Here is a 12426-nt window from a genome sequence, read left to right as displayed (position 1 = left end):
GGGGGGGGGGGGGGGGGGGGGAGTGCAGTGCAGGGCTGTTGAAGTCTTTAGTGAGGAGGAGCTTTTTAAAGCAGGTGATATGAGCGGGATTTTTCAGTGAGCGGGAGCGGGGTTTCTCAGTGAGTGGGGCTTTCAGTGAGTGGGCGCGTTTTGAAGTGAGATCAGTTCGACGCGCCGACGGTTTACCTGCTGGGCGACCCCTTGAAGAATATCGGACGTGCTAGAACAGTACAAAGGTTGGCAAACATTTCGAAAAATAGGCACCTGCTTCTGATCTTGTCGCAAAAGACACTGAACGACGGTCTAGCCAGTGTTGCAAAGCAAAGTGACTGTAGCAAGATGAATCGCAGATATGAACACTTTTAAGTCGCACATTTGAGATCGCCGGAGCGTGTCGCGCGAATGGTAAGTTGAACTTTGACATTCCCTTGCATGGGCACGCCCTTGAACGGCCGACGAAGCAATCCCTGTGCTTCCGAGACCTGTAAGTGCTCTGTCTAACGACGAATAGTATCTGATACCGAGATGTTGATGACTTTGAAGCAGCAGCCAAAATGGGCAGTGTCTGAAAGCCACCCGGCAGGCGATAAATCATTTGACACGGGATGGAGGACATGGAGGAGGAAGTTAAGCAACCCAAATTTCCTGGAGCTACTTACAAATCTGTTTGCTCCGAGTGTGAGGGTTGATTTTCAAGCTGCTCGAGCAATGACCGTTGTCCAACATGAGAAGTGCGCGCTGCGGCATGGTGCGCAGACAAATGTCAACGCTCAATACACCAAAATGATTGGTTCCCTTCAGCCATCATGTCATCACAATGACACAGGCCGTCTGCTGCTGTGCAAACAAAAACGGAATCGGCGGACTGTCATCACTCTATTTACAATTGAATTGGCTAGAAGTGGGAGATGCCAAAAGGAAGCCCTTGAACGCAGACAATATCAATCCACGGCAGCTATGAATGAGAATTACTTGGCATTAGAAAGTACATGACCATGCTGGATAAAACAAACAGAGCCTGCTAAAATCAAGTTCAGGGTATTATTATGGAGCCTCCAGCGCCGTATTTTGCCAAAAGTTTGAGATCCAGTCTCTATTTATCTTATCTGAGCAACGGAAACGAACCTTCCTACCTTTAGTACCTTTCTTCGATATGAACATAGGATATGTATACACTAGGATGTAGTCCGTCGTGTTAGGGTCAAGCGTGATAGCCTACCGATGTTAGTATAAACTATAAGAAGAAAGTAACAACAAACGGTGACTGACCAGAATGTCAATCTTCTTATTCTCCTTTTTCTCGAGAAACAGCTTCAAGTCCTGATAGTAGTCCTTCAGGTCGTATCGGAACACGCTCTTCTGTCCGGGTGCCACATAGACAACGAAAAAGCTCTGCCCGCAGCCAAACGCTACGTCGACGATGTGGTTCCGGCCCTCAATGATCTTGGGGAAATTCGGCGGGAGCGAGCAGCGTGAGTGGCCGTCGTTCCAACGGGCGACAAAGAAGCTATCGGGGCCGAGAAAGCAGAACTCAAGCTTGCGGAGGCCATAGAGCTTGATGCCCTCGCCGAGGTCGGGGTAGAGCTGGCTGAGGTTGTCCGAGGTCACTGTAGGCGTCAGCATGCTTCTATACACAATGTGATGAAGAGGTACTCACTCCATGTCTTCTCGTACCTGGCGATCCAGGACCTGGACCCGTCGGCGGCGTCGCCTAGGCTGATGTTTCGCAGGTACGAAGAGTCCAGCTTCAGCTTCGGAAAGTCCGACGAGTTGATAGCCGTGTCGCCTATGATGCAGATGACAACGCCCCACATCGACACTGAAGTCACCGGACTATCTTCTGGCAGCCGCTTGACCTGAGAAGCCGACGATCGCTGGCCCCTGTCCTCCTCCATTTTCCTCGAGTTAGACGGCGACCCATCGGCGTGCAATGTCGTCTCGACCGATTCGACAGAGTGCGCCGTCCTCATGGAGCGCGTCTCGGATTTGCTCTCCGACCGCCCAGCCGCGATCGGCTGCTCCTCCTCCTCCTGCTCCTTGACTACCTTGAGCATCTCGGTCTGCTGCCGAATCTGCTCCAGCTGGTCTCTGTACGCGGCGTCCCGCTGCTCAATCATCGTTTCCATCGTCACGCGCAGGTCGCTGATTTCTTTCTCAACCTTCTGTATTGCGCCCGCTGAGTTGGCCAGCTCCTCCTTGAGCATCTCCATGAGCTCCGCGTCGTTCTCGCTGGCGGCCGCGCGCATCTCCTCCTCCATGCCGGCGTGCTCGCCCGTTAGCTTCTCTCGCTGGCGGATGAGCTCATTCTCCAGCTCCTGCCCCGCCGCCGTGTCACTCAGCCTCCTCCCTTCGTCGACAAGCTGTCGCTGCATGTCAGTGGTGATCGGCTGGTTGTGGGCCGCCAGCCGGTTCACCACCCTCTTGGCCGACTCGGATGTGTGGTAGTGCCGGTAATACAAGCTCCCTTTACTCACCATGGCGCCCCAGAACTCCGTCGTAGCAACCAGCTCCTTCTCGCGCCGCAAGCCCACGCTCTCGTCGACCTGATCCCACATAGTGGTCACGAGGTGCACCTTGCTCAGCGCGTCATCGTTGCCGCACAGCTGGCGGAACATGCGGATGTTCTTGCGGGCGGCCCCCTGCATACGCCGGTCCGTGATGCGGTGCAGGTAGATGATGCCGTGGAGCAGGGTGTGCTGCCGGTACGAGGCGCCGAGCCAGACGGCGATCTCCCCCAGGACCTCGGCGTCGCTTCGGGTGGTGTCGTCGAAGCCCGGGGTATCGATGAGGTAGACGGTGCGCACGGGGGACATGTCGTAGGCGTAGACGTCGACGGTGGTAGTGCCTTAACCTTTGTCAGGGTCATACTGTTCTATGGCGGCAAGACAGTGATGGAATCACCTGCACGGAGATTGTGGCCGATCTGGACGGGCTTGCCTGAGCAGTGCTCGATGAACGAGCTCTTGCCCGAGCCAGTGACACCCATCACGGCAATAAAGACGTCATTCTTCCTGTTTAAGACTTAGAAATATACACGATGAAGTCTGTTACATATGAATCTTACCTTGGATGTCGCCCAGCCCGAAAATGAAAGGTGCTATGCTGCGTGTCGTCCCAGAAATCAATCAGGTCTGACGCCATTGTGGTCGTATGCCCGCGCGCTACGCGAAGTACAAAGGGTGCGCTCCCCAACGTGAAAGCAGAAGATGAATCTCCTAGGCCTTATCTATCAGATTCTTGAATCAGATAGACCGAGAGGTAAGACGGAACGATTTGCAACTCGAGATGGAGGATCGTCAGTTGGGAGACGACCTGCGTTGGTACCTGGTCGAAGTAGCATTCGCAAGGAAGATTGATAAGACATCCATCCCCAATGCATCTGCATGCATTAGTGCTCACCCTCTTCTCCATCCTGCTGAGTCACTGTGTGCCGAAGCTCTCCGGCAGACTGTGCTGACCATTTTGCGAACCATTTCACCCTCTGAGTGCAAGGCTGAGTTCGACTTCGAGTGAAGCCTCCGCCCTAGCCTGCTTTTGTACATTCCTCTCCCGCCTCCTTAAACTGACTCTGATTCAAGGAATTTCACACGTGTAGAACGCGCTCAGAGACGCTTTTGGCGTTGTGAGGGAGCCTGACAGGTGTGTGTGGTCCGGTGCAGTGTACTTATCGGTACTCAGTTGGGGTTGGCAGGATATTGAAGTGAACCATCGTCTTTCTTGTGTTAATATCATCTCATGTGACGTCGCTCTGTTACTATAGAATATATTCAATCGATTTATTGGAAATATTCTAGTGGTGACCACCTTATCATCACTAATGGACTTTTCCGCCAGAGAGGTCGCTGACCAAGCCGAGCTCTTCGCAGCTCTAACCGGCATAGTCAAGCCCAATCACTGGGACATGTTCTTCCTCGCTATGGGCAGAACGGGATCAGGGAAGAGCACCTTTATCAGACAGTGCACGGGAAAGCAAGTCATCGTCGGCCACGGCCTGTATTCATGTACCTCTTCCTCCTGTCTCATCATTCTACCCATCGACATCGAATCGCATGCTTACGTGGAAGAAAAGGCACAAGCTCCGTCTACGTAGCAGACTACCACTGGAACGGCCGCCGCATCTTTCTCATCGACACCCCCGGCTTCAACGATACCGCCCACCCCGAGGTCGAGATCCTCGAAGTCCTCGCCTCTAGCCTGGCCGCCTCGTACGCCAACGGCGTGCGAATCCACGGCGTGCTCATGCTGCAACCTGTATCTGAGAACCGCATGTCCGGGTCCAGCCTTCGGTGCATCGAGATGGTCGAGGCGGTGTGCGGATTCGCTTCGTCTTCGTGGCCGTCGCGGTGCGAGAACCTGGCTATCGTCACAACAATGTGGCCGTTATCTACGGGGAATGGAGGGGAGGAGCAGAAGACTGTGTTGGAGGGAAGGCATAGGGAGCTGTGCACTCAGGAGATGTTCTTCGGTGGGCTTGTCAGTCGTGGCGCGACGGCGTTTCGGTACAACGAGACGGGATCGCAAGACCCGACAGAGCAGATGAGAGCCGCGCGGAACATCATAGCTCACCTTGTCCGCCGCTCAGACATGCACCCCCTCGACGTACTCCAACTCCAGCGCGAGATCGTCATTGAAGGTAAAACCCTCGGCCAGACGGCCGCCGGCCGCTCTGTTGCTGCAGGCCTCGACAAGAGTCAGCAGGCCTACCAGCGGCGACTGCAACAGGCGGCCCAAGACGACGATGAGATGCTCTCCAGCCTCGCAGCGCAAACGAACGCGGCGCATCTGACGGAGATCCGGGAGCTGCGGCAGGACTTACACGACCAAATGCGAAAAATTGAGACAGAGAAGGAAGCGCTCAATAAGTCAATACAAGACTTGCACAAGGAATACCAGCAGCAGTGGAAGAACAACCTGCTTGACCTGGAGAAGATGTTCCACGCCCAGGTGAAAGCAAAACATGAGATACTCGTCAGAGAAGAAGCCAAGCGACAACGACGCCTCGAGAGGGTAACCCGATCGTCAGCAAGCTCACGACAGGAGAGCAAGGCGTCTTTGTCATCGTTGGTCGACGAGAAGAATCAGACCGTAGGCAACTTGAGGAAGGAAATCTCCGAGGTTCGCGATGCGCATAAGAAGTTTACAGGCTATCGTGCGAACATTGTCAATGGTGCTACGAATGGCATCGCTGCGGGCATCACGGCAAGCACCCTGACTGGTAAGTTTGTTTCCCTGTTTTCAACAGCATTTGTTGCCTTAAGAGGGAGAACAGATGCTGACATGATTGAAGCTGTTGCCGCCGCCGCTGCTGGAGGTACTGGGGCGTTGATCTGCACAGTCATGTAACTAAGACATTCTTCATTCCCATTCACTTCTGTATTTTACAACACACGACAGAGAATCGGAAGTCCCTTTCGCCTTGCATAGCCTGTTACTATTCGCGGCCGAAGACTCGGGTGGTTCTCAGCGAGGTTTCAGCTGATACGAGACGGTGTAGGTAAACAGGGTTTAGATGCCTTCAATGCGATTCGCTCATTGTAGAGTGAAAAGCGTTGGTTGGTACATCTATCACAGCCAGAATGTATAGACAATACAGGTACACTACGTTGAGCGCCATTTGTCTGGCTGAAAAAAAAAGAAAGAGAAACGGTCAGCTTCGCATGAGTGGGGCCCCAAAGTACCGTGCCTTGGTCCATCAACAGTCTGAAACATACATGTGCATATACACTATCGATTCACCCAAGGCTGCCTTACCGTCTTCCAACAGCCTGGTTCGCAAATCCGCCACGAAAATGTTTCGCTAGAAGTTGCTCTTTGGTCTCATTTTCGCACTCACAATAGAATGATGGATCGAAAGTGTAAAAAGGAAAAGATGCACATCTTCATGCTGACTGAAATTCGCCACCACAATGCCTGCCTCATTTGCCTGATGATGCCTGGATGGCTGATGCAGCCAGGATGATTGCCTGAGAATGGTGTGTTGCGTAGGACAGGCGACCCGAGAAACTGCCCGGTTGAATGCTGCCGCTGGAGTGGCTTCCAACGAGAGGCCCGCGCCCTGCTCATGCAACTCGCAGTCACACCGATTCCCAATGCAGATACAGTCATTCTGCACGCTGCATGTATGTCCATGTCCGTCTTACTCCACTCCAAGAGCCAAGGCATCTTATCAATCAATACGCGCTAGGCTCTCCCTCGGAGCTCGATCGTGGTGCGCAGAGCACAGCAAACTTCCCTGAACCAGGAGTGGGCTCAGGGCTGTCTTTCCTTTCCCCAAGACATTGCCTACAAAGTTTGTATCAATGTGCCTTTTAAACAGCATAGTGACAGACTAATCTAGCGATAATGTTACAGCCAAGAGTTTCTGCATTTACAGAAAGGTTAGCAGCAAGTCAGCCAAGGCAAAAACCAGCGAGAATGATAGAACGGCCGAGTGAGGCGTTCATATGCAGCTCTCTGCTTGCATGGCTACTGAGCTGGCAGTCGCCTTGATCTTGCCAGGCAGTCGTTCCCTGCGCCTAGTACCACTGACGACGAGGTTGTTTCAAGGGCATTCATTCCTGTTGTTCAAGAAAGCCCGGAATTTGATTTGTGATGTTGCTGCGCCCGTTGTCTCTCTCATAACACACATATCCGCTCCGAGTTGATCTTCGAGCCTGATGAAGTGTGAATCATATCCGTTGCAGTCATATTGACAACCAACATATCCGTCACCTATACTGACTACCCCTATTGAACATCCATATTGACCACTCACTGAAATGTCCGACGAGGAGCGCCCAGAGAGCAAGCAGGAGGTGCTTGAGATCCGCACCATTGTCGCCAGACCCATGGCCCGCGATGAAAGTGACGCGGTCTCGACACATGGAAGCATCCAGGAAGGCGTACGCGGGATCGAAGCCATCTCCTTGTCCTGGACTGGCAATGCTCTCGCGATTGCCTACATCGGGTACGTCTACTCTTCGTGTACTGAATCTAGGGTCATGTCAACAGCAGCTCCTGACACACTGGCAGCATCATGCTCATGGCATTCACCACATCCCTCGAGGGCCAGGTCACCCTCCCGCTGCTCGTTTACGTGACCAGCTCGTTCCGCCAGCATTCCCTCGTCTCGACTGTTTCCGTCGTCCAAGGCGTCATCAACGGTAGGTCCCTCTGTCTCGTCTCTCTTCCACTCAGTTCGGCACCCTCTGACTCCCAGATAGCCGTGGTAAAACCCCCCATGGCCAAGATCGCAGACGTCTTTGGCCGCCTCGAAGCCTTCACCTTGAGCGTCTTTCTCTTCGTGCTCGGCTACATCCAGATGTCCGCCTCCACCAATGTCCAGACCTTCGCCTCGGCTCAGATCTTCTATTCTGCTGGTTCTACGGGCATGCTCATCCTGCAGCAGATTTTCATCGCCGACACGAGTGACCTGTCCAATAGAGCCCTGTTCTCGACGCTGCCAGACATTCCGTACCTGTTCACTACGTGGATGGGACCACCGATCGCGAAGAGCATCTATGAGTCGTCGGGTGATTGGCGCTGGGGGTACGCCATGTGGACCATCATCCTCCCCGTCGCCTTCCTGCCCCTCGCCCTACTCCTATTCCTCAATGGACGGAGAGCCCGGGCCCTGAACCTCGCGCCCCAAGGCTCGCCCACCCTCAGAGGCGGCTTCTTCACCATATTGGGAAACATCTGGCGGGACCTCGACGTAGGCAGCATCATCCTCCTCAGCGGGGGGTTCACCCTCATCCTCGTCCCCTGCACCATATCCAGCACCGTCCCCGACGGCTGGGAGAACGGGGGCATCGTCGCCATGGTTACCCTTGGCGTCCTCTTGCTTGTGCTTTTCCCGCTATGGGAGGTGAGCACCCAGCTGGGCCGCCAATTGGGGGTAAAAGGAGCCCTGGGGAGCGTGCTGGCCAACATGTCGCCGTATCCGCTGGTTCCGCTGCATCTCCTCAAGTCGAGGACCTTTAGCGCGGGCTCCATGCTCGCCGTCTTCTACTTTAGTGAGTCATTCTGTCCTCTCTGTATGTTTTGAGGAGACAGCAATTGACAAAAGCAGTGGCTTTCTACCTCTCCGTTCAGCCCTACTATTACTCCTACCTCCTCGTCGTGCGCAACCTCGACATCCAGCCCGCCTCATACATCCTCAACATCTTTTACCAGTCTTCCACCGTCGCCTCTATCGTCATCTCCCTCCTCATCAAGCTCACCAACCACTACAAGTGGTTCGTCGTCGCCGGCTCGTGCATGTACTTGACGGGCATGGGACTCATGATGCACTTCCGCACCCAGGACGCGTCCCTGTCCGCCATCGTCTTCACCCAAATATTGGTGGGTGCCGGCGGCGGCTTCCTGAATGTACCCGCGCAGGTGGGCGTGCAGGCGAGCGCGGGTCACCAGTACGTCGGTACCGCAACGGCTATCTTCCTCACGCTGACGAGTCTCGGCGGCGCAATCGGGTCGGCCATCAGTGGTGCGCTTTGGGGCAGACTCGTGCCGGAGAAGCTGCGGCTCTATCTCCCAGAGGGTGCCAAGGATCAGGTAAGTGTCATATATGGCAGCATTGTCGAGGCGCAGGCGTATGCAGTAGGCTCACCGGAGAGGGATGCAATCAATCGGGCGTATCAAGAGACCATGACCACTTTGCTCACAATCGCTCTTGTCATCTGTGTACCAGTGCTCATCTGCGGCTTGTTGATGACGGACTACTCCTTGAACGATATGAATCAAGGTGTCAAGGGTCGGGTTATCGGTGGTGAGGTCGACAGGAGCGAGCAAAAAAGGGGTGATCGCCGGTCATATGCGAAGAAGGTAGTAGACTCGTTTAAAGGTCGAAGTTCATAGACATAGTCTTAGGGGTTGTCACATTTGGTCCTAGCATATTCGGCACATTGACATCTTCAATATACAGTCATGATTCGTGTCTCTCAGCAGTGGCAGCGCGGCATGCAAGTTATTCGTCAGGACAACGCATGCTACGTCCACCCCACGAAGCGCTTATGAGTAGCTTTTCCCCAGACATACCACAGGGCCTCGAACGGGATCCTGTTGAGGAAGGAGACATTAATGAGGGAGCGTTGGGTCTCACGCAAGCGGAGCTTCAGTTTGGGGATGATGAAGGGCAAGTCGTCCCTGAATAAAGGACTTCGATGATGAGGATGAGATGTCCATGCTGTGCGTAGTGCCTGAACGAGCTTCAATGTTGTCATCGAGAAAGTGGTCGAGCCGAAGGTGGTGTCTTTCCATCCGCAAGGCATGTGAATACCTCCAAGGGCGTGACAAAATACTTTCAGAAGCTGCTTCCTGCTCCATCGTTAGGTGTTCACATCATGGCGCCTCTTGAGTACGCTCGTAGACTTCTCTTGAGCAGCGCGTTACTTCTCTAAACATTCTCTCAATTGTCATCAAAATCGGCGTTCCAAATGCCCTGATAAAGATACCTTGCTAGTTCAAGGTCAAGTTCACCGTCTTAGACAGCCCGTCTCAAGTAACATACTCAGCCTGGCAAACGCCCACAGATCATTCACGACCGGGGAGTCGCCTATGGATCGACATCTGAATATTGATGGTGGGTATGTCCCTGAGGCTGGCCGTGTTCGAGTTCAAGCCGCATACAGCGCTCGAAACCATGACTCTGGCTCTATCTTCCTTGTGGGGCTGATTTAAAGGGTCATGGGATCTAGCTGAGGAATTTGAGATCTTCATTTGGTCATCTTCGAAAAACCAAATGAAATTGTCTAGTGCCGTCTGTTATATGGTCTTCATTCCCATGGCTTCAGTGATGTGGCGAATGAATCTCCAACGCAAGAAATGATTCCACAATATCGGAGCGTAATGGTAGATTGAAGCAAGATTAGAAAACATGGGATCATATAAGACGCAGGAGGTCAACATGCGCGCACCGCAAAGCCGAAGGAACTTGCCGTGGCGTGTTAAAAGCATACCTACTTAATACCAGCCCGCAATACTCCGGTGAGCATATAAGCCGAGGAACCGAGACTCAGAGCGTTTCAAACGCAACAAGGTCATGCATTTGGGCCGTTACGAGCGTATGTTTCACCGTTGGGATTCATTCCTAAGCGAGCAGTCAGAAAGCGTAGGCACAGGTCCATCTCAAAGGACAGAAAAAGCTGCTTTGCCCTTGGAGAGCAGCCCTCAAATTGGACTCAGCTCCAAGGCTTTCTCTTTTCAAACTTGCAGCGGCTAGGGAGCTCTATTCTCCCATCTTAGATACCTAGGACTTCGGGATGATAACTCCCTTTCCAGCCTCACTAGAGTTCGTCATCGCGCTTGGTGAAAGCCCTCAGGGGTTCCGCGAGACAATCAGATTGTTGAGAAGGCCGATGGTGTTCGCTCATCGGACATAGCAGGCGTTTTCGTGTATTTCATAATCAAGATTGGTTCAGGGCAAAGGCCAAGTGGCGCCACTATATCGCGCACTCGGCAAGACGGTTAATAAAACATCACTGCTAAACACGGGAGGTACCTGGACTTAAGAGGCAGACTATTGAAGTCGCCGTCGTCGCAACCAGACGTGAATATGAGGCAAATTTCCTAGCACCCGATAGATAAGTAAACATAATGAAACTATAAGCCCTAATATTTTGTGAAGAATTCTTTTGTGAATTTTTACATGACTGGGGATATATAAAAGGTCCCCCTTATTCTAACTACCCCCTATATATTTAATAAACTACTTTTATTAATTACTACTTTATTAAGCTATAGTACTACTTTAAGTTCTACTAATAAGCTCTTTTATTTTAAATAATTTAATTAACGTGGTACATCATTGAGCGGGACACCATCATCGACCGGGACACTTTTTCCACTCCCTTCGCTATCTAGCTTCAACGCGTATTTTCTTCCACAAAATAATGCCTAACGCCTCACAAGAAAGCAGAATTATTCTAGCAATTGAGGCGATTCAATTGAATCCACAATTGAGTATCCGACACGCAGCAACCCTTTACGATATCCCAAAAGTTACCCTACACGCTAGAATGAACGGTCGAACTTCAAAAGCCAATAGCAGGAACGCGCGCCTGAATTTGATAAATACCGAAGAGGAAGCGATTGTTCAATACATTATCGAACTGGACTCCCGAGGATTCTCGCCCCGATAGGCTGATGTGGAAGATATGGCCAATACCCTGCTTCGGAAGCGTGGAAGCCGACCGGTCGGGAAGCGTTGGACAGAACGCTTTATCAAGCGACGTCCAGAGCTCAAGACGCGTTTTTCTCGCGTCTATGACTATTAGAGAGGCCTCTGCGAAGATTCTGCGATTATTGAGCTATGGTTCCGACTGGTGGCTAATATACGATCAAAATACGGCATCCAGGACTGCGATTTCTATAACTTTGATGAAACCGGCTTTATGATGGGTATGATTCGCCCTGGAATGGTGGTAACACGCTCCGACCGGATTGGGAAGCCCAAGAATATCCAGCCCGGCAATCGAGAATGGGCGACAGCGATTTGTTGTGTTGGTGGTGATGGTTACGCAATGCCGCCTTTTTTAGTGGTCCAAGGCCGCTTCCACCTCGCCAGTTGGTACTCTGAGGCCCAGATTCCGGACACCTGGGTGGTCAAGACAACTTCTAATGGATGGACAAATAACGAGACTGGTCTAGAATGGCTTCAGCATTTCGATAAACATACAAAGCTACGACTGAAAGGCGTATATCGGATGCTAGTAGTTGATGGCTATGAAAGCCACGTTAGCAGCGATTTTGAAGAGTATTGCAAAGAGAATAAGATTATAACTCTTTGCTTACCTTCTCATTCATTACATCTTACTCAGCCTCTCGACGTTGGGTGTTATAGTGCGTTAAAGCTGAGATATAGCTCTCAGATTGAGCACTTTATCAAGGCCCGGATTACACACATCACTAAACCGGAGTTCTTCCTCGCGTTCAAAGCCGCCTTCTTTCAAACCTTTAGTCCAGAAAATGTGTTTGGGGGTTTTAGAGGGGCTGGGCTTATTCCTTATGACCCCCAAGCTGTGCTTTTAAAGCTTAATGTGCAGTTACGGACTCCAACAGCCCCGAATACCCCAGTTAAGTCACCCAATACTTGGGTTTCTAAGACACCTCAAACCACCAACGAGGCTCTCTGTCAGTCCTCACTTATAAAGGAAAGAATATCCAGGCATCAGGGAAGCTCGCTAACTCCAATTTATGATGCAGTTAATAAGCTTTCTAAAGGTTTACAGTCTGTTTCTCATCTAACTGCCCTTTTACAAGAGGAGGTACAATATCTTCGGGATGCAAATACAGCTCTTAGTAAACGGCGGAGAGCTAAAAGAACCCGACTACAGGATAGCGGTGCACTAGATGGATCGCAAGCTAGGGAAATTATGACTGAAAAGGGGATTATTGAGGAAGAAGGCTGTGAGGAAGAAAAAAACGAGGGGTCTTCAAAGCGTCGTCGGA

The 12426-nt window shown here is 51.9% G+C and overlaps 3 protein-coding genes across 3 annotated transcripts; 2 read left to right on the top strand and 1 right to left on the bottom strand.

The window, feature by feature from the left end:
• Positions 1 to 1097: 1097 nt before the first annotated feature.
• On the bottom strand, positions 1098 to 3141 carry COL26b_014424 (uncharacterized protein; the record flags this gene model as incomplete). Its single annotated transcript, XM_053186995.1, has 5 exons — positions 1098 to 1106; positions 1270 to 1607; positions 1658 to 2845; positions 2902 to 3011; positions 3065 to 3141. 5 exons carry the CDS (start codon positions 3139 to 3141, stop codon positions 1098 to 1100), a joined length of 1722 nt encoding a protein of 573 aa, XP_053029062.1.
• Positions 3142 to 3817: 676 nt separating this feature from the next.
• On the top strand, positions 3818 to 5343 carry COL26b_014423 (uncharacterized protein; the record flags this gene model as incomplete). The annotated part of the gene is made up of 3 exons (XM_053186994.1): positions 3818 to 4001; positions 4070 to 5215; positions 5288 to 5343. The coding sequence occupies 3 exons, from the start codon at positions 3818 to 3820 to the stop codon at positions 5341 to 5343; spliced, it is 1386 nt and encodes a 461-aa protein (XP_053029061.1).
• Positions 5344 to 6758: 1415 nt separating this feature from the next.
• On the top strand, positions 6759 to 8835 carry COL26b_014422 (uncharacterized protein; the record flags this gene model as incomplete). The annotated part of the gene is made up of 4 exons (XM_053186993.1): positions 6759 to 6946; positions 7012 to 7142; positions 7203 to 7994; positions 8051 to 8835. The coding sequence occupies 4 exons, from the start codon at positions 6759 to 6761 to the stop codon at positions 8833 to 8835; spliced, it is 1896 nt and encodes a 631-aa protein (XP_053029060.1).
• Positions 8836 to 12426: the final 3591 nt, after the last annotated feature.

Source organism: Colletotrichum chrysophilum, assembly GCF_026319265.1.
Source record: "Colletotrichum chrysophilum strain AFK26 chromosome Unknown scaffold_379, whole genome shotgun sequence".
NCBI lineage: Eukaryota > Fungi > Ascomycota > Sordariomycetes > Glomerellales > Glomerellaceae > Colletotrichum > Colletotrichum chrysophilum.
The sequence above is the reverse complement of the archived record's forward strand: the minus strand, read 5'-3'. Positions and strand labels throughout refer to the sequence as shown.